The 21,910-nt window shown below is 47.6% G+C and overlaps 1 protein-coding gene across 3 annotated transcripts in view; it reads right to left on the reverse strand.

Moving 5' to 3' along the window:
* Nucleotides 1-214: 214 nt before the first annotated feature.
* LOC142771418 (uncharacterized) overlaps nucleotides 215-21,910 on the reverse strand; it is a 55,344-nt gene continuing 33,648 nt past the window's right edge. For all 3 annotated transcript variants that reach the window (XR_012885909.1, XR_012885908.1, XM_075872899.1), the window contains one exon: nucleotides 215-486. Coding sequence is in view for 1 of the 3 variants with exons in the window: in XM_075872899.1 (XP_075729014.1) it covers nucleotides 329-486 (158 nt within the window). In the remaining 2 variants the exon portion in view is untranslated. The remainder of the gene's footprint in view (nucleotides 487-21,910) is intronic.

Genomic DNA, 21,910 nt, shown 5'->3' on the forward strand with positions numbered 1-21,910 from the left:
CCTCGATCATTCATCTACATGAAACCCAAGGTGAAAGAAATCCGGTGTCACTCTTATGAAATCATCATGAGTATCGGTGGATGTAAAAGAACGTGCATGGTGCAAAGAATTCCACTCACCAAGAAAACAAGGTTTTTAATTTGCAATGCTCTGTAGGAGAACAGTGTCATGGTAAATATCGCACGTTCTTGAAAAAAAACCCCATTGAGCGAAGTACGTAACAACCTCTGCTTTATTTGTATTTACTCAAAAATCATCAACATTACCGGCGTCACTTCAGTCTAAAACCAGATAGAACTTGTCCTAGTGGGATACAAGAAGTGCACACCTATTTGCCTTCTTTAAGTGCGTTCTGGCATCCAGGAACGTACATCTTGTAGGATGGTTCATATTTTATGACCCTATAAAAATAACTGCTACAACTTTTGTGAGGCTTCAGATGTACGGAAGAACTTCTGACTCGCAGATCGTGCCGGAGGACGTCCCCTAAAGGAAAAAAAAGTAGATGCAGATTCAGTAAACTGTTCGGCAAACATGTGTCTTTCATTAAATCTTTGTATCCACGGAATATGCAGAGAATGTTATGTTAGAGCCTTTTGCTGATGCATTGATGTTAGGTGAAAATTTTCTTAGCGGCAGGTGATTCGCCAGAGGTGTTACAATTCTAAGTTGTCACAACCTGTCGACTTTACATGCCACCATAACAGGAAAAAACGGTGCATCTCCAGCTGTTCTGAGTTTACGTTTTAAAGTTTCATTCTTACTGAGCCCAGCTTTTATATGTCAGTTCTTGCACAAGTTTACCCCGTCATCACTGCCGGTCAGTGAACAACTAATCGGCGCGGCGATCGTCATAAAAGAGCTTAGGTCACTGCTATGGTTCACAGAACGCCGTATCTACAGTGAGAGTGTGAGGGAAGTGGCATAAAAAGGTTGTCATCTTGGAGACTTTTCATTTTGTCATAGTGCATGGTGTAACGAAACAAAAAGCAGGAAGAGGGGCAAAATAATACAGGCTCTCAACGATACTTATGAAACATGAAACCAGCCTCCTGAACTGTCTCACTATAAATTTAATGCCACCCAAAAGGTTTAAAAGACAACGCTCGGATTCCATGAAAAAAGTTCGGCAGATCCCACGTACTTGGGAATCGACGTTACGCGAAGCATGCGGACGGAAGGGGACCGTGTTGCAATTTTTTTATTGAGTTACACGTCATGAAATGACGCTCAATATATGTACAAGTCTTGCACGCAAAGACATATGTTGAAGTGTTCCAGACGTTTTTTCAGCTGTTTGCATTTACGCAACGATGTCCACTGTAACATGCGTATTAGTAACACCAGAAGCTAATAAGAAGCGCTGAGGCTCACGAAGATGCAAGCCTTGTACACTGCTGCGCAACTCAACTTCAGCGCATGGCAAATATACGCAATTCACGTTAACCGGACGTGACGGCTCTATCAAAGGAGTACATGTGACATCATTATAAAATTGGGTAGGCAGCACTGCAACCACTATTGACGTTTCGCGAAGATTAGGATCTATCTAATAAGTTGTTCCGATGCCTGGCGTAGTTCTGTGGTAACATACTTCATTGCCACGCATAATGCTTGGGTTCGATTCCAGCTGTGACCATGGCATATATTTATCTGCATTCATCGAGACAACGCTACTGATGTCGGGTATTTCTTACCACTCGCGCGTTAAAAATGCTCATGTGTGTCCTCGTCCATTCTGGGTAGATGCTGTTAATCACCTACGACACATACCCGAATACGAGCGGCACATACCCGCCCGTGCGTATGTGCCACTGTCTCCAGGAAGTAATTGACGACGTATGCGATGGTTTTGTGTCATTATCCATGTCTTGACAAGCACGTCATTTTCGTCAAACCATCTTACCCTTGCATGCTGATTTTGGTTCACGCCAAGATAAGGGGGTGACCAGGAAAGCACCCAAACGTAAGCGGCTAGATAGAGAGAAAGAGAGAGACTGAAACAACTTTATTTAAGTGCAAAGAATTCACAGAGGATTGGCGGTCATGCTGTACTTGACCGCCACCTTCTCAGCTCACTGTATGGTCCAGAGCTGTACTTTTAAGCTCGTATAGCGGAGTACTCTTTCCCACGCCTCGGACGAGGGAGTCGTCAGAAGATCAGGCGGGGGCGGATCCTTGCTGCAGTACCATGTATATAAGAGAGGGAGGCGACGTAGCCACATTTTGAGCAATGCGTACTGAACAGATTGGGGTAAATGTGTGCGTATACCCGCAGGCACAGGAACGAGTTCGTTTGGAGGCGGTGCTATGTGATTTCTTGTGGTTTCGTGAATTTGTGATGCGACGGTGGTTTTGTTCGATGCGCGAGGTGATAGTGCTGGGCAATTTCGTGATAGGATATGAAGGGTTCGTCGATGTTTTCTGGGCTCGTGGCGGGGCCCAACGCTTGGTTAATGAATTCTCGAGCTTGTCAGTGAGTGGCCTCGTTCCTCGGGTTTCCCGCGTGCACCGGGACCCAGACGAGAGATACGGGAGGTGGATCATCATCTTCGGGGTGGGCGAGGGACTGAAGGAACCGTTAGGTACCAGGAGCAACGGTTCCGCGAGCGAAATTAGAGATAGCGGTTTTTGAGTCGCTGGGGATCGTAGTAAACCCGGAGGACTTCGCGAGAGCTATGGCCTGTTCCTCGGTTTCGGTGGGGTGGAGAGCACGAACATAGCCGGCTACTCGCAAGATTACGCCGGTGTTGAAGGGGGTGCGAATAGTTATTACGCTAAGTGCGTACGCGCTTGGTTGAGTGTAGTAGCAGCCCCGCGTCCTCGTAGGCCACATTGGGCCGCGAGGTGTAGTCGTCGTGTAAGGATTGGACTCATACTCGCCGTCTACCTCTACCATCGTGCTATTCTGTAAGCATGTTATTCGGCAGTGGTTTGATGAGAAAACGTCGACGTAAAGTCTGAGGTATAGAAATCGGGTCTGCGCCTGATGGCCAGGCGGTGAATCCTACGCAAGCGAGAATCCAGTGGCCGGTCTTGCTACCGCAAAATCTCTGAGTCTGGGCTGTGCGATGCGCTTCGATGAGTTCGTCGACAGTGTTGTGAATCCCGAGGTTGAGGAGACGCGACGTAGATGTCCTAAGAATGAGGCCAAAAGCCGTCTTTTACACTTTGCGAATAATGTGGTCCAGTGTTTTCATCTCGCATCCCAGTAGACGCAGGTATGGTAGTGCGTACGTGAGACCAGATATCACGAAGGCGTGAATAAGCTAGAGTATCTCTCTTTCTTTCATGCCTTGCTTTCGAGCAGATACACGAACAATGAGGCAGGTTGTTTGAGTGACGGCAACGGTGAGGTGTTGCAGTGCGATGGCGTGCCGTTGATTTCATGGAATGAATAGGGCTAAAATGCGCATGTGGTCAACTAGCGGTACGGCTACACCATTAACACAGACGTGGAGGCCGGTTGAGGAGGATCGATGCTTGTTCCAACGACGATTGGGAGGGCGAAGCAGGAAGAGCTCTGAATTACGTGAGGCCCGCCTGCGTCGCGTGGATAACGACGGCTTTGGCCGCACGTTGGAGGGTCTCCTCTATTTGGCTGTCTGAACCCGTAGTAGTCCACAGCCTGGCATCGTCTGCATAGATGGTATGATGAAGGCCCGGGATCACATCGAGTGAAGAAGGCAGTGAGCGCATAGCAAGGTTAAAAATAAATGGAGACAAAACTGCTGTTTGAGGGGTGCCTCTGTCTCCGAGTGTGAGGTGTTTAGAGGCGGAGCCACCGGGTAACGCTATTTCAACGGTATGGATCGAAAGGAAGTGACATACGTAGATTATGCGTACGTTCACCCTTCTTAACGGGGGCAAGGTTTGAGGCGATGTGAGGTCTAGCGTGTGAGGTCTAGCGATGTTTCGCGCCACACACTGCTGCCTATGCATGTGGGCGGCTGCTGCAGATCGTTAAGTAGGGTAAGGCGAAATTACCTTCCTGCCTTCCGCATCCGTGTGCATTTAGCCCCAATCTGGATGTCGTGCGTTAAAGTCACCGAGCAAGAGCAGCTGTGCGTCACCGACGAGAACACTTGTCTCAACGAAGAGGCGAGAGAAGTCTACCGCTTTCTCACGGGGTGAACTGTACACATTCAGGACGAAGAGCGACTTGCCTGTGAGTAAGCGTGGTAGAATCTCAACGATCATATGTTGAATGCCCATAGCTTCTAATTCCTGCTGTACAGCTGTGCGGCTGCTGTGAACGAGCATGGATCTGCAGGGGGAAGCATGCGTATCAAGCTGATGGTAGGCCGCGGAACCGGGGAGGGTGCAGAGAGTAGACGTCTCTTGCAAGGCGATAACATCCGGGGCTGGTTCTGTCGCCTGCGGATCAGCTTGCAGTTTCTGTACGAGCTGCTGCAGGTGGCTCCATTTATTACGGTACCCCCTGCAGTTCCACTGCCATATGGCCAGTCTGCAGCATGCCATGTTTGAGCCATTGCAGGCTTGGGGCCCACCTGCAGCATGGCTGGTTGACCGAACATGGGTAGATGCTCGTGGCGCTATAGCCGTGCATACATTTCAGCAGTGGTGGACTCCATGTTATTTTTAGAGCATTTAGTAAATGATCGGTGGCCTCCGTATAAGTCTTCAGGACGTTCAGTGAGGTGTTCGTGTTCGCAATGTTCTGTTAAAGACTTGAAACTACTTCGAATTTCGCGTCTAAGGTCGTAAGAGCCGCAGATACTGCTTTAGAGACTGCCGTAGCGATATCGGTTTCGGCATCAATCGATGCGGTGGATGTGTTACTGTTGCGCTTACCCGCGGGCTTCGATTGCGGCTGGGATGGGGAATATACAGCCTCCATCGGTTGCGACGCAGTCACGGCTGGTTGTTCAAAGCTTCTGCTTAGCTTTACTACTAATGACTTGATGTATTGTGTAAGGTTTCCTATCTGGGACATTAGTTTTGAAAGCTGAGACTCCTGCGAGGAAAATTGTGCCTTAAGTGAAGAGTTCTTCCTCACCAACTCCCTCACGTGTGGATCTTGTGACGACGTCGGTGACGCTTTGAGTGACGCAGGGGGTCATTGGGCCCAGGCAAGCTTCTTGGTTCCAGGCACGGACGATGACTGTGGGAATGCCTGGGTCAAACCAGGGGAGGAAGAAAGAGGCAACGAGGACGAGTTCAGGTAGCTAGAAGAACGAGACCATGATCAAGACTTGGAACGTGACTTGGGCCATGACTTTTACTGTGACTTACTTCTAGACTTAGACTGGGGCCTGGATCAGCACCTCGACCAGGACCGGCCACGGCTTCGGGGTCCGGAATGGCCGGTCTGGTGCTGTGGCTGGCCGAGAGGCGGGTACGGCTGCTCTTAGGACGGTGAGTGATTGGTGCGAAGGATTGATGGCTGCTGCGATTGTGGCTCTTCGTCGGGTGCTTGCGCCGGTGCGTAGCAGAACGGGGTAGGCAAAAGATATTTGCAGTTGGAACTGCTCTTTGCGTGACCTCCCTTACAAACGATACAGCGGGGATGGCATGTCGGTTGGGTGTCCTGTGGTACCTGCGGGTGGACCTCGCCACAATGCGTACAGCGGTTGAGTTTATATTTATTTATTTATTTATTTATTTATTTATTTATGTATTTATTTATTTATTTATTTATTTATTTATTGTACCTCAAAGGCCCCCAAGCGAGGGCTTTGCATGAGGGAGTGGGCAAACAATAAAGATTTAGTAAAACAACGATTCCATGGCGTTCCTAAATGTACCTGTGTTGGAATGGTCGACTACACTTGTTGGAAGATCGTTCCAGTCCCTGGCTGCCTGAGAGAAGAAGGATTGATGGTGCGCTGTAGTGCAAACAGGAGGGGGTACACGGCCTTGTGTTGACTGGTGCGGGCTTAAGTCCGATGGGCTGGCTAAATAGGGGAGTTATGATCAAACGCATGATACATTTGTGGTACAATGAGAGTCTAGAAATCTTACGACGTAGGTCAAGGTTAGGTAATGAATAAGTGCAAACGTCAGTTCAGTGACCCACCTTGCGGCAGTTTGCTTTTACTCTTGCTTTTACTCTTGCTTGTTACTCTTGCGGCCACATGCTTTTACTCTTGGGTAGAAGGGGTAGAGGCGAATGTAGACGCTGTAGTAGTAGCTGCATTAGGGCAAACAATCTTCAAGCATGGTGACGAATGCGTGGTTGGTCTGTCTTTCAATATTTATGCATCAGTAAAGCTCTAGTAGGCATTGAACATGATGCCACGAAATGCATCGTCGGGTTGGGGGGCGAAAACGTGAAATTCGATAGTCAAGACTCCGATCTGCAGTGACGTGACGCGAAGGCAGGCTTGTGCTCGGACATGTTCTCGCACACTAAGAGTGAAGATGTTGTTTGTGTGGTGAACCCGCACTTTGTTGCGGGACGCTGCTGGCTGGTTAGGTAGTGATGCGGCCTACAGCAGGGCTTTGTACAGTTGCCATGGCGGCAGCTTCGTAAGGTCGACGGCAGTTTTTGGCCGTCTTACGATGTGGATTGCGTCAAGCGGCATCCTACACTCTAAGGCAAAATTACCCGTAAAAGGAGTAACGGAGCCCAACAGGCGCGCGCTAACAACGAATAGACCGTTGAGGAGCAACCACAGAGGAAAGCGTGCCGCGCGAAACCACTTAGTTTGCGAGCACGCTTCAAAGGAATGAACCGCCCAGGGTTGCAGGCAGCGCGAAAAGCGTTGCCTAGATGACCAACCCTCCTTCTGCTCCCTTCTTCTCCTCCGCTGGCTCGGTCTTTCCCCGTATTTCGCCGGCGACGGTGGGCATTCCGTCGCGCTCTGAGTGCTCAACCACGGCCGCCTGGATTCGCCAATCTAAGAATTACGACGTGGTGCTTGTGTGTACGGTTGGATGAGCGTGGGCTGCTGCTTTTGAGTTTCGCAGCCCCGATGAAGTCTGGAGCAAGTCTCCACACGTCACCACGCCACGCTGTAAATATCTGGCTTCAAGATAGTCACGACCAACACACGAAAGCAACAGTTGGGAAGGTCAATATTGCGGCCGAGAGGAAAACAGGCCTATCGGATATATACTTCAGTCCGACTCAGGGCAGAAAACAGTGCTGGAGTCTAAGGCAAGTAGGTTCGCATTCTTTTTGCTACTCTACTTGTCGCGTGTGGGATACGGATCGCGCTTGCCGGCAACGGGCTCGGTCGTGTTGTATATCGCACGCACGAAATGCATTGCGAAGGTCAGCTTCAGCGTCTGCACAGTTCGCGTGTACTTTGCGACCACCTGAAAATTGGCCGCCATTGCCGTCAGCCTCCCGTACGTTCGCTCATCGAGAGCTCGCCTGTCTTCGCCGCCGTGATAAGCCCCGGGCTGATGATATTGGGCTGAGACCTCGTCGCTGTGTTGGGAGTCATCGAAAACACGTTGCGGGTTCTCCTGAGGAGCTTGGTTGTAGTATGTCGCGCGCTGTAAGTGCACCAGCACGGGCTGGCGGGGCTTTCGCTAGCGTCGAAACTCACTGAAAATTGGCCGCCATTACATTTGGCTTTCCCGTCAGTCGGTCGCAAGCAGCTCGGTGGCGTGCTTTGGCATCGGCGGCGGACTCAAAATTTGCGCGCTGCCCTTGCTCGAGTTTGTGTAAAAGAGCAGCATTACCGTCACTTTTTTTTGCGCTGGCTCCAAACCAGCTCGGCGCTGTTCGGGGCGGCGTCCAAGCGTACGCTCACTCTCCTGTTTGAATTTCGCTGGTGGCACACACTCCGCGTGATTCTCCGTGTTTGGTCTCGCGCTCGCTTGCTCGAGCTGAACGACGTCACTCGCTTAGGACTCGCCGACTTGTTAGCGGCACGGTGAATCGCGGAGTTGTGGGTGCGGCCACAGCTCCTAAGCTGTTGCGCTACGGGGATCGAAATGAATCTTTTACGACGTGTGACATCACGGTGAAATTATTAGCATTTCATATCTCACGCAAGTTTTCATTTACCTTGCACGTATTTCTCATATGCATTTGTATTCATCTTCTGTCACCTGTGACTCACTATTTTACATACTTTTTGTGCAGCCGTGGGCACACACCATGCTGAAGACAGTGTGCACTGACGTCTGCAATACTTGTCATGCATCTCTTTCGTCAGAGCAGCTTCAGAAAGACTGGGCGAGATGTGAAGGTGAAGTTATTTGTGTGTCATATTTAGCGCTTGTTTTTTTATATTAACGTGCTCGTACTTGTCATATGCGTGCATCTTCATCTTCTGTCACGTGTGTCTAACTAGTTTTACTCTATTATTGTACTTGCAGCTGTGGGAATACAACAGGCAGAAGGTTGCGTGCACTGGCGTCTGCAATGCCTGTCATCTATCGCTTTTGTCGGAGCACCTTTCCAACGACTGAACAAGATTTGGCAACGAGACTGGGCTTGTACACTTAACCATGAATTCATTTTAAAATGTTGAGAAACTTGATGTGTATGTATAAAAATAAAATATTTCGATGTCTCACTTTTGTCTTTCGTTGTTGCCGTGACTGCGAAAGCAGTTACACATAGGTATCTAACACGTGTTCATTTCTGTGCAGTTTGTTGCTCACTGCGCCAAAAAACAGGCGAAAAAAGTATTAGGCCTGGCGGAAAATGAACAAAAAACAATGTTCGAACTGGGGACAAAAAGCTTATCTGATTGGAGTATTTGAGTGGATCAACCGTTGGTCCGGCAAGGCGCAACTGTGAGGAATAATGGTGGCCCGGTAAGGTGTAAATGTAGGGATTAACAGTTGCCCTATAAAGTGCAAATGTGAGAAATAAATGTTAGTCCTTTTAGGTGAATTGTGGGACTAACGGTTACTTCGTAAGGCGTATATGTGAGGACTAAATGTTAGCCCCATGAGCTCGTCTTTGGGTACTAACTGTTAGACCTGGTGCCGTTAGTCCTTAAAGAGACTAATGGTTGTGGCAGCCTCATTAGTCTTCAAAAGGCTGAACCACACACCCTTTTAACACCCTTTTGCCTTAGAGTGTAGGTAGTAGGCAGCGTCTTCACAGGGGTGGCGGGCGTGGTTTCAGGTCATTACGCGGGGCGTCACTTGCTGGGCGCCATTCAGGTGTGGTGTCACCTGGCGAAGCTTGAAGCGTCACTTCTCCTGAGCGCGAAAACCGGGCGATGGCTGCCAAAAGCCGTCCGACCACTCTTATGCCGAAATTGCGGTTCCTTCAACCATGTACTCCATGTCGGGTGCGACCGGGTACCGCTGGAACACGAGGGAAAACGCTAAAGCACTAATAATACGCCTACGCGAAACAAAACGGGAGCGTTGCAAGAGACGCGTAAGCGTTTCTCATAGACGCGAAAGCAAGAAACGCATGTCTACTCTCTTCGAAAGCACGAGAGGGACTCAAGCGGCTAGATAGATAGTTGAATATTCACGTTCGAAGTCGTTGAAGTTCGTTCAGAAATGCTTTGTATTCAAAAGACACAAAACGGGCCTGGGCAATATCAAGGCAGCTTGACAATAAATGCGTCATGCTTGAAGGATGTGCTTAGCTGGGCAGCCTCTTTTTTTTACTTTTCAGTTTGCTCTTTCTTAAGGCTGGTGCACACCAGCAACTAGCAGTGGTCACGCGACCAATCGTGACTGGCAACCAAAAAGCGACTGATGTTCACACCGACACAGGGTGCGTGCGAGCGACCGCAAGTCGTAAACCCGGAGAGGCACGCCCGAATCTCGTTATCAGTGAGACCTCTGGCAACCAGCGCCGATCAGCTGATCACTGCCGGCCGAGTGAGCGGAGCAAACTGAGCACGCCGCATTTATTAAATGCGAAGCATTTCTCAGCGTAATTTGGCGACTTTGAGCGTATCTATCTATCTATCTATCTATCTATCTATCTCTATCTATCTATCTATCTATCTATCTATCTATCTATCTATCTATCTATCTATCTATCTATCTATCTATCTATCTATCTAACTAGCCGTCTACGACTTTTAGCTCTCCTGGCCGCTTCGAAAATGGTATCAATACCGAAAATGGTATGACATAACATGACTGTACGAAGAACATATTTGACTCTTGATATCATGAAAATCATAATATGTATATCATGAGTGTCATAGTTTGCACTTCATGGTCCTGCAGCTCTTGCGGTGGTTTCGTTCACATGGCATGTTGCAAAACTGGTATGGTATGGCATGATTGTATGGTGAACACAAATGACAAACCCTAACATGGTATCATGACATGCGTGTCATCTAACAATATGACTACACGCCACGCTCATTGTATACTCGCGGCCGTTTCCCTAGCCTCACATATACCGAATTTGGTATTACAGTACGTGAATGGAGGAAGATAGTTGTGACTGGTGCAAACATGATAATCATGAGATGCGTGATAATCATGAGATTCGTGATAATCATGACATGCTAAGCTCATAATGCGCTCGCGGCCGTTTAGCTAGTTCCCCATGTACCAAACACGATATTACGCAGCGCGAACTGACGACATAGGTAAATGACACATCCAATTATGATAATCAAGACATGCGTGTCGTGTAATAACATGACTACATGCCACACTGATGATGCGCTCGCGGCCATTTCGTTAGCTTCACATATGCCAAACTTCGTATTACGCGACGCCAATGGATGACGAAGGTATGTGACTGGTGCAAACATAATAATTATGAGGCGGATATCATGTGAGAACATGACTAGATGCCACAGTCAAGACGGCAATACATTTCGACGTGACGCGGTGCGAGTGCTCGCTGGCCTTCATTTTGTCGCGTCGCGCTGGCGACGCCATGCGCTGGTCCTGCCATATACTCGCAGGCACGCGCCGTGCTTCGTTGCTTTGACGCATGCGTGTTTCAGCGCGTCCGGCGTCCCCCCCCCCCGTCACGAAAAGGGGGAGACGCAGTGTTGTCTGGGTAACGCTTCGGCGTGAAATGCAGCATATTGCATCTTGTGCCGGTTGCCGCTGGAACGCGCCTACGGACGCTGGTCGCGCCTGGCGTCACATTGTACGAGCGCGTGAGCGAATACTATAGGTGGGACCCCACGTTGATGCTGGCCAACGTTGTATTTTACTTGCGAGATATGGCGCTCACCTGGTATGAAACGCATGAGTTGGAGTTGACCAGCTGAGACATTTGCAACCTAAGCTTGTCGGGTTGTTCAGCAGGCCATTTGTGTGACAGCAGGCCACGAGGAAAGCCCTGGAATGTCGCGTGCAGACATCGACGGAATCGTATCTACCTTACATTCAGGACTTATTGGGTCTCTGTGGAAATGTGGACGAGAACATGAGTGAAACTGACAAAATCACTCACATATGAAAGGGAATTGCCGATGACGCCTTCAATCTGTAGATCGTTAAAGATTGCGCCACCATCGACGCGGTTGTGAAGGAATGCCAGCACTTCGAGCACGCCAAGAACCGTCGCATAACCCACCAGTTGGCGCGTCTGCCTAATACTGCAGCCACTTGGACCTGCGAAGACAGCCCCAAGTTCACGCAAGCTACATCGTCCGAAAATGTCACCCGAATCGTTCACTGCGAACTCGAAGCAATGGCTCCTGCAGCCATCGCTTCCGACGTTCCTCAAAACAACGCGTCCACAGTCTCCCTCATCCAAGCCGTCGTTCGCCAAGAAATAGCAAATCTCGGCATCGCACCTGTTTGCGCTTCTCGCACTACCAAGAGCTCGGCTTCTGTTAACCAGGTTCCGGTGTACCGTTCACGCTACCCTTCCCGCTACCGGAACCCTGCTGAATGGAGAACGGCGGATGATAGACCGATCTGCTTTCACTGCTCTCGCGCCGGCCACATTGCGCGCTACTGTCGCAATCATTGTACATTCAATTCATCTTGGAACACTGGGACGTGGCGTCGCTTTGAAGGCCACTCTCACCAGTTTTTTACTCCGTACGATCCGTAGCCTGCTCCTACTAACGTACAGGGCCGAAGGTTCAGCCGGTCACTATCACCCCAAGGCCGCCGATCTCTCTCGCCGATGATTTCTCGATCCAGGTCCCCTGCACGACTTGGGCCCTCAACCTCGGGAAACTAGACCAAGAAGCTCCCGGAGGTAACGCTGCATTAATGACCCGGTCTACAAATTCTCCGTTGACGATTCCTACACGCCACAATATTTTGGACCTTTTGGTGGATTACGTAACCGTTACAGCCCTCATAGACGCAGGGGCACAAATTTTGGTTATGAGCGCAGCTCTCTGTATTAAACTGCGAAAAGTGATCACTCCTCCTATTAAGTGTGTAGTATTCCTTGCCTATAGGAGCACATCTACCGTTCTCGGCATGTGCACCTCTGGCGTGTGTATTGCTGGCCGCCAGACTGTCGAATTGTCCACAATACGTGATTCTCGATCTAGACTTTCTCTCTGCGCACTCCGCCCTTATCGACTGCTCGATGGGCCTTCTCCAGTTGGAGCTGCCTTTTGACGCCGCTGTTGCCTGTGATGATCAAAGTCGCCTTTGTGCCACCGAGTTCCTGCATCTTCCGCCGCAAGCCGCGACTTACGTGCAGCTCGTGTATCATCCGCCTGTGTGCTATGGTGAACATGTCGTTTCACCTATTATCGACGTTGTGCTAAAGCCTTCTATTGCTGTCCCGCAAACCGCGGGGAGAGTACGCCACAACCAGACCCATTTGTCTCTTTTGAACTTTGATTTCTCCGCGCACGTGCTGCATGCTGCTATTAAACTAGGCGTCATGTCGTCGTTGCAAGAGTGTGATATTTCTGAACTGTCGGCTGAGCAACCTATTCCGCAGGTCAACTTGCTCACTGCGCCCAACCTGTCAAGCATTGACATTAACAAAATGATAGCGCCACATCTTTCGCCCTCCGAAGCGCATGACCTCCACCGTCTGTTAACATCCTATGCGGACATATTCGATCTTGACAACTGCCTTTTAGGCCATACATCAGTTGTGACCCATCACATGAACACCGGCGATGCCAATCCCATACATCGCCGCCCTTACCGTGTCTCCGCTGCCGAACGCTCTGTCATCCAGAAAGAGGTCGAGAAAATGCTCGCCAAAGGCGTCGTCGAACACTCATCTAGTCCGTGGGCATCCTCGGTCATGCTTGTCAAGAACAAGAACAACACGTGGCAGTTTTGCGTCGACTATAGACATCTAAACAAGGTCACTAAAAAGGACGTTTACCCCTTACCAAGAATAGATGACGCCCTTGACTGCCTTCGCGGCGCAAAGTTTTTCTCGGTCATTGACCTTCGATCTGGTTATGGACAGATCGCTGTTGACCCACGGGACCGAGAAAAAACAGCATTTGTATCCCCCAATAGGTTATACCAATTTAAAGTAATGCCGTGTGGCCTTTGTAATGCGCCGGCCACCTTTGAGCGCATGATGGATTCCCTTCTGCGCGGCTTCAAATGGTCCACTTGCTTATCGTATTAAGTTGATACAATTTTTTCGCACCGACGTTCGCAAGCGATCTTGAGCGACTGTCCAGTATTCTCCAAGTATTGCGCCACGCTGGTCTCCAGCTGAACTCCTCAAAATGCTGTTTTGGCCGTCGCGAAATAACTGTACTTGGTCACCTCGTTAACGCATCTGGGGTACAGCCCGACCCGGACAAAATTCGCGCAGTGACTCAATTTCCCGTACCTTCTTCTGCTAAGGATGTCCGGAGCTTCTTTGATTTGTGCTAATACTTCTGCTGCTTCATCTGGAATTTCGCCGATGTTGCACGGCCTCTCACCAAGCTTCTTAAAAAGGACGTCTCATTTACTTTGAACTCGCCTCAAAGTGCTGCATTTTTGGCGTTCATTGCAGCCCTCATGACTACGCCAATAATAGCCCACTTCGCTCAGACTGCCCGACAGAAGTTCGTACTGACGTGAGTGGTCACGGAATTGGGGCTGTTTTAGCTCAGCTTTAGCATGGACGTGACTGCGCCATCGCCTACGCCAGCCACCTTTTATCCCCTGCCGAGAAGAACTCTTACATCACCGAAAGAGAGTGCCTTGCTCTTGTTTGGGCTGTCGCTAAATTTCGCCGGTACCTGTTCGGCCGCAGTTTTGCTGTTGTAACTGACCATCATGCACTCTGCAGGCTTTCCTTGCTCAAGGATCCCACAGGACGTCTCGGTCGTTGGTCTCTCCGCCTCCAAAAATACACTTTCTTGGTTTTGTATAAATCTGGTCACCTCCATCAAGACGCCGACTGCCTATCACGGTATCCAGTGGATCATCCAGACGCCACAGAAAGAGCTACTGAGGCTTGCGTCTTATAAATATCAGACTTTCTTGATATCGCTTCTGAGCAACGCCGCTACCCGGATTTACTTCCCATCATAGAAAGCCTGAGTTCCGCTACTCCACTCACTTCTATGATCTTGTATTTCCTTCATGAAGGTGTTCTCTACCACCACAACATGCGCCCTAATGGTCCTGACCACCTTCTCGTCGTGCTTCCCATATGCGTGTAGATGTTCTCCGGCAGCTTCACGATGAACCTGCCGCTGGTCACCTGGGAGCCAACCGCACATATGATCGCGTCCGGCGCCGTTTTTTCTGGCCGCGCCTATATCGCTCTGTGCAAAAGTATGTCGCCAGCTGCGACCTTTGTCAACGTCGAAAACGACCAACATTGCTTCCAGCTGGCCTTCTTAACCCAATTGAGATCCCTGCTCAACCATTCTACCGCATAGGGCTCGACTTTTTTGGGCCATTTCCCACTTCTGCATCTGGGAACAAATGGGTTGCCGTGGCGACCGACTACGCGACACGTTACGCGATCACCCGCGCTCTTCCAACCAGCTGGGCTACCAATGTCGCTGACTTTCTACTGCATGACATCATATTGCATCACGGCGCTCCTCGACAGGTCGTTACTGACCAAGGCCGATACTTTTTATCTCATGTCGTCCAGGATATCGTACGTTCCTGTTCCACAAACCACAAGCTCACAACGACATTCCATCCACAAACTAATGGACTTACAGAGCGCCTGAATCGCACTATCACCGACATGTTTCAATGTATGTTTCTTCAGACAACCGTGACTGGAACGCAACGTTACCCTACGTCACCTTCGCTTACAACTCCTCCAGGCATGACACCGCAGGCTATTCCCCGTTCTACCTTCTTTATGGACGTGAACCCTCTCTGCCTCTTAATACACTCCTTCCCGCTGGGTCAAGCTCCCCTGTCACATACGTCCGCGATGCCATAGAGCGAGCCGACGCAGCACGCAGATGGCCGGAGAACGACTCATACTTTCTCAAGCCTTAGAAAGATTGATACAATCGTCACCACCGTGAAGTTTGTTATGCAACAGGTTCTATAGTACTCTTGTGGACCCCATGTCATCACATCGGCCTCTCAGAAAAGCTTCTATTTTGCTAAGACGGACCATACAAAGTCCTAGGCAAAATCACCAACCTCACCTACGAGATACAGCGAGTCGTCGATAAAGCACACTCAATGCCACCAACAGCTACTGTTGTGGACGTCGTAATACTGAAGCCTTATGTGTCACCCAACACTCCCCTTTCGTGACAAGCACCGGGTCGGCGCTTTTTAACGCCGCCGGGTAGTGCCACAAGGCAGTAATGGGATTGGGCACAAAGCGTTAGAGGGTCTCTGCATGAAAGAAAAGACTACGAAGTGGCTAGAGACTGGTCTCTATTTCATACCCCTCAGATAATTTTCGTTAAAAGGAAACTGGATTGCATAAATGTAAACATTAGCACACTAATTGAAACTAATTCCTCAATCCTCAACATTAGAATAGAGTACGATGAAATCTTCCCCCCACAAGCCAAGTTAAAATCTCTTAGATTTTGACCACTACATTAAATGATTACTTGGTACATGCAGAAAAAAAATGTCATAGCTAGAGATGCTTCTGTCAACAATGAGATCGCAGGCGTAAGAATTGCGTCTGATTTCTTCGGCTGGTCTTTTTCAGTAAGGCTTCCAGATTTCACTCCTATATTTGAAGCCGAGCGAGTAGCTATTATTTTAGCTCTTCGTAAAATTCGTACGACTGAGACCAGTGCAATCATCCTAACAGACTCACTTTCGGTGTGTGCAGCTCTGACAACCTCCGAACAATCTCGTTCCCTGGCAGCGTTCCACACATGAGCACCGCCGCATTTAAAACTCCTCAAATTAGTGTGGGTCCCAGGTCACTGCGGATTACAATTAAATGAATTGGCAGATGTTTTGGCACGAGCATCATTTGATGGACCAGTAATTTCAGTACTTCCCGAGTTAGAATACTTATCAGGGGTTAGATATAGGAAATTCGCTATTTTTACAGATAGTTTAGAAAATATCACACAATGGACTGATTATCAGCACCTCAAATTTCCATGGAAAGCCCAGTGGAGTCCGTCAAAAAAACTTGAAATTATAATCTCCAGATTCCGGTGCCGTGTCCCCCCAATAAATTTTTATATACACAAAGCTGGTCTGACACTTTCCCCCTTTGTCCGTTTTGCGAAGATTCAGAAACTATTGAACATTATTTCGGCTCATGTCGTAACTATGCATTAATTAGGAAACGACTTTTCGATATTCAATTTGCGAAGCTAGGTTTAAATTTAACCACAAAAAAATGTTCTTAGTTTTGGTGCCTCTGTTTTCGGAAATTGCCACAGAGATGCAGTCGATGCGGTGTGAAATGGTATTGAAGACTCTAAACGTTTTTCAACATAAAGCCCACGTTAACTGGTACTAAAAAAAACCGCGTCGAAAAGTAATTTTTCAAATCTGGCTAGATCCGTGACATACAAAATTAATCGTGTTTGGCAAAACCAGCTGTCTGGTCGACTCCCAAAATCAAGTTATAGCTATTAGTGTCTACTTTCTTGTTGATTCTTTTTCTCACTATCTAAATCTTTGGTTTCTTCCTTTTTTTAACATACTGTCTTCACTATACAACTCCCCCCCCCCTTTTTTTTTCGTTGTAAGCAATAATGCAGTTATCGTCCGTATGAGACAATATGTTCTCGTGGCCAATCCCCCAGAGTGAGTACGAGCCATGGATTTGAGGCTACAAACAAACAAACAAGCAAACAAACTGGTCTCAGCCCGCCAGTGTGCCAGGCATTGTCGTCGCTTGTAAACGTCGTAAATATGTGCAAATATACGTTTCCTTGTAAGATCGTTAACATTTCTCATCCGTGCTTCACATAGCATCAATTTCCACTGTACGTGGGATCCGCCAAATTTTGTTTTCGTCCGTTCTCGCACAGCGTTCCACACAGAGTCAAGAAGTTCAATTCAACCGACGAACAAGAGATTGTAATGGTGTTTGTGCTCTCTGCCATGGTTCCAGCGCTGGCAGCTCAGGTGCCGCGAAAGGAAAAAAGCCAGTGGTGGGTGTGACCTTCCCTTCGATCGCGAGAGTTGGCCGGCCGTGCAAGCCGCCTAGCTCCCGAGCTGCGCTAAGACGACAACGATTATTTCCACGAGTCGTGCGTATTCAGAAACGCTCTTGAATTGATCTTGACTTGCCACAGCCTCCAATGCAGCACAAATGCTTCTCGAGCGTGGTGTCTAAAGTCGTTGCCAAGGCATGAAGCACAAACGCGTTCCAAACGTGTTGCATTGAAGGCGATGATAAGTCAAGTTCAAGACATAAAACAATTCTGAATATGGGAAAAAACAGTGCACAATTTATTTTCTCTTTGACGGTGTTTAGCTTTTCGCGAATGCCGCCCCGCAAATTCAACACTTTCCTCGAGCTGGTGCACCCCGCCGTCTCCAAGTTAAGTATTCGGGGGTGGCCATGGTGTCACAGACACAGAGGAACATAGTCGTTAGTATCTGGCGGCAGGAGACAGGCACAACAAAAAACAAAAAAACAAAAATCGAGCATCGATGATTGGTTCCAGGAGCTATGCGACAGCAGTCGCGCGACTGAAATATCAGTCAGGAAGTGACTAGCTAAAGCAGTCGGTTTGCGACCATTCACGACTGTTTGCGACCAGTCGCAAATGGTCCCGTGACCGGTGGTAGTCGCTGGTGAGCACCAGCCTTTATTGCAAGCCCTTTCTTACTCGGCTTTTTTTTCCCACTGCACTACTTTTTTTCTCTCTACCCAATTATTACTACCTCTTTTTTGCGCTTTCTTTTTTCTTTATATTCCTCCCCTCTTTTCCCTTTCTATATTTCCCTTGCTTATTTCTACATTTGTTTTTTTTGTATTTCTTTTTTATTCATTATGTTTACGCTACGTTTTGCTATGTTTTACTCTTTAGGATCCTGCATTTTCCCCTCCTTCACCCCACTTCCTTTTCTAAGTCTGTTCTTCTTTCGTGGTCATTCTTTTAATTTATTATGTAGCTTCCTTTCTCTTTAGTTTTACTTCTTCTCTGTTTCCCCCTCAGATTTCATTCGCTTTGTATATTTCTTGCTCTTTTTATTTCATTATTCTTTTTGCACTGTACTTTTCTCATCCTTCTTTTCTCATCATTTGACTCTTAAACACCTATCCAATCTGCTACAAGGCTCTGCTGCATTCTGTATGCGCTTTTAAATATTCCTTGAACTATTTAAAATTCTCTGTGTCTTGTGTTTATGTGCGCGTCAGCCTAACTTTAAAGAGATCAAGTGTGTTGAATTGATGACAAGATTTGGGAAATATATTCCGACAGATCTAAGAAAAAAAAAGACTGTCGGGATACCTTCTTGGTTAAGATGATTGCCTACGCATCCTGGGAACACAAGTTCGAATCTGTCAAAGCCAAACTTTTTTCGCCAGGAATCTTCCTGCTTCTTTTTACATTCTACCTGCCTCTGCTGCCTATTTTGTCACTTTTTTTTCCTGCTTCGCCTTCGTTATTCTACTCATGAACTTGTGTCCTGCTCCAGAAACATGATTGCACAACATCTAGGAGAAAAGCTGAATATCAAGAAGACAATATGTATAAAAACTGAGACCAAGAAAGTGTGTACTAAGATATGTTGATGATTAATAAATTCATAGCATTTCCTAGTGAACTTAGGTGACTTTGAGCGTATCAATCTATCTATCTGGCCACTTACGCTTGGGTGGTCTTATGGTCACCCCTTTAACTTAGCGTGAACCCAAATTACCATGGGAGGGTAAGACGGTGGGACAAATATGACATGCTGGTCAAGACATGAATAACGTCACAATCCCAATGCATATGTCGTCTACCACTTCTTACCAAACAGTGGCACATACCCACGGGCGGTTATGTGGCGCTGGCACGCGGGTATGTGATTGATTGATTGATTTGTGGGGTTTAACGTCTCAAATCCACCATATGATTATGAGAGACGCCATAGTGGAGGGCTCCGGAAATTTTGACCACCTGGGGTTCATTAACGTGCACCCAAATCTGAGTACACGGGCCTACGACATTTCCGCCACGCGGGTATGTGTCACAGGTTATTTACACTTTGTATCTACCCACGAACGACGAGAACACACATGAGAAATTTAACGAGCAACCAATAAATAATACATGACATCGGTAGCGTCAACCCGACGAATGCAAAGAATACGTGTCAGGGTCCTAGCTGGAATCGAACCCAAGCATTCTGCGTGGTAATGAAGAATTTTAGCCCAGAGCTACGCCAGGTCTCAGAACAACTTTTTAAATAGACGATAGTCTTCATGAAGCGTCAACAGGGATTGCAGTACTGCCTACTCAATTTTATAAATATTACTTAAGTACTCCTTTGATAGAGTCGTCACGTCGGGTTAACATCAATTGCGGGTAGTTGCCATACGCAAAAGCTGATGCATGCAGCAGTGTATAAGGCCAGCATTTTGTACCAATTGTCCATGCAGTGGCTGACGACGATGAAGAATTAAGGCTGAAGTGGGTATGCACCACAGTTAATAGAGAAACAGGAACAAGATTCAGTAAATGGTTGGAGCATTAGATGGCCCACTCGTTACGCTATTCGGATTGAGCTACGGCTGGTTGTTCTTTCGCAGTTGTAAACGCTTTTTTAAGTCGTATTAAGGCAAGTTGAACAAGTCACAAGCACCGGTGTACATCAGTGGTAGAATTTTGCTGCGCTGGCACCCAGAGGACTCGGCTTCGAGCCCCACTGTGCCATTGGTGTAGGTCATGCCTGTCTAAGGCAAGTTTGACAAGTTCAAGCAGATGTGTACCTCAGTGGTAGAATATTGGGCTGGTACCCAGTCGAACCGGGTTGAAGCCCCACTGTGTCATTGGTGCAAGGTTGTTTTTTTTTGTCTTCAAATATCGCGCGATGTGGTGACGGACACCAGCGGCGGCGGCTGACAACATGCAACTGCGCGTGACCCGAAAAGTTATCTCATATCATCTCGCGCTGCAAAAAAAATGAAGAACTGAATGCGCATGAAAGACTTTATGCGCGTCACTGTCGAGCTGTCGCACTATGATGCAGACAGTTACGGGGCGCACTTTTATCTTCTTTCCTCTCTTTTAAGAACCACTTGCGCAAATATGCACGTTAGAAGACAGTGCAATTGACTTCTTTGTGTGGATTGTGTAGTGGAAATAGGCACACTCTTTCTCACGGTATTTGCGACCATCAAAATGCTCACTTTATTGTTAATTATATCCAGCCTATAGTCGGCGCATGATTGTGTCACTTATTTTTTTTTGTGTCCAGTCTCGCTATGCACTTGCACACGCGCGAATCCTCAGAAATATTAGGTCTCTTTCTGCTGGTGCTTCTAAATTACCTTCCCTAGCAGGCATTCACGGTCGCCGACTCAATGCAGCATCTAGGGGCTTCGTCGTCAAAGGCATTTCCGCGCAATTTTTAAAGAACTACCAATTTTCGCACCAAATAGAAGCTCAAAATAGATGCTGGGACCAGTGTATGATGCTCTTTTAGAAATATATTTCAATGCACTTCAATGCATCAGTTGATTTTGCCACGAAATTCATTTTTTCGACGACATAATAGTGAATTCATATAAACAAAGACGCACAGTGATTACTTTTAGGTTGAAATATCATTTGGTAAAGCCTATCTCATGAGCAAGGTCAATTTAAGGCAATTTGAGGCAATAAGTTATGTGTCCGCTATTAGAAAAGCAACGGACACATTACTTATAGGCACGTACTTTGTTCCTGTTTTTTTTTATCTAGAACGCTTTAGTAACTCTCCTGTACCTGAACACAGTAGCGGCTTGGGTGACAGGGCACGCCATGCACTGTTCTCAAAAACATCGTGCAGTTTACAGTGTAATGAGAGCATACATTCATCGTTTTCAGGTCGAGTGAACAGAACTAGACGACTCAAAAGTTCATTAGTGCACCTACAAATTTGTCTGATAACACAAGAACCGCTTGGCTGCAGTATTTCGTCCAGTGCACTTTAAATACACACAACTAGACGAGTTGTAAACTGGATTATACCGGCACCTTTTGCAGTATCAAATGCTTTTCAAATATCGGAAAACGCTGTACAGTACTGAAACAGTGTTCGTGGTGGTGAGCCTCGCATGATGATATTTTTCTGTTTTTTTAATAAGCCCACACAATGTTATAAAAGCGCGGCATTGTGAAATCGTTTTTCTTTGTTGCGTCATTAACTGTGTCTGTTCCACAGTTGATAAAATAACCTTCGTGAACCCAGCGGATCAACTCATAACAATTAGTATAGAGCCGAACGAACCCGCTGTTATCATGGGAGAATATGGCATGAAGACGCAGAAAAAGAGAAAACAGTAAAGCCAATCAATAGCTTATTTTAAAGCTCTTAAAATTGGCTGTCCCCTCAGAAATATCTAATTGTGGCATTTCTTCGTATATGTATTTTTGAGTGAGAGTGTGGTGGTTGTTATTTTTGCACCATGAGAGTTTTCCCGCAAGTCGAGACAAAGTGGTCTGGCAGATTTCTTCTGACACGTCAAGACCGAACGATTGAAACA

The sequence above is a fragment of the Rhipicephalus microplus genome, chromosome 9 (genome assembly GCF_043290135.1).
Source record: "Rhipicephalus microplus isolate Deutch F79 chromosome 9, USDA_Rmic, whole genome shotgun sequence".
In the NCBI taxonomy this organism is placed as follows: domain Eukaryota; kingdom Metazoa; phylum Arthropoda; class Arachnida; order Ixodida; family Ixodidae; genus Rhipicephalus; species Rhipicephalus microplus.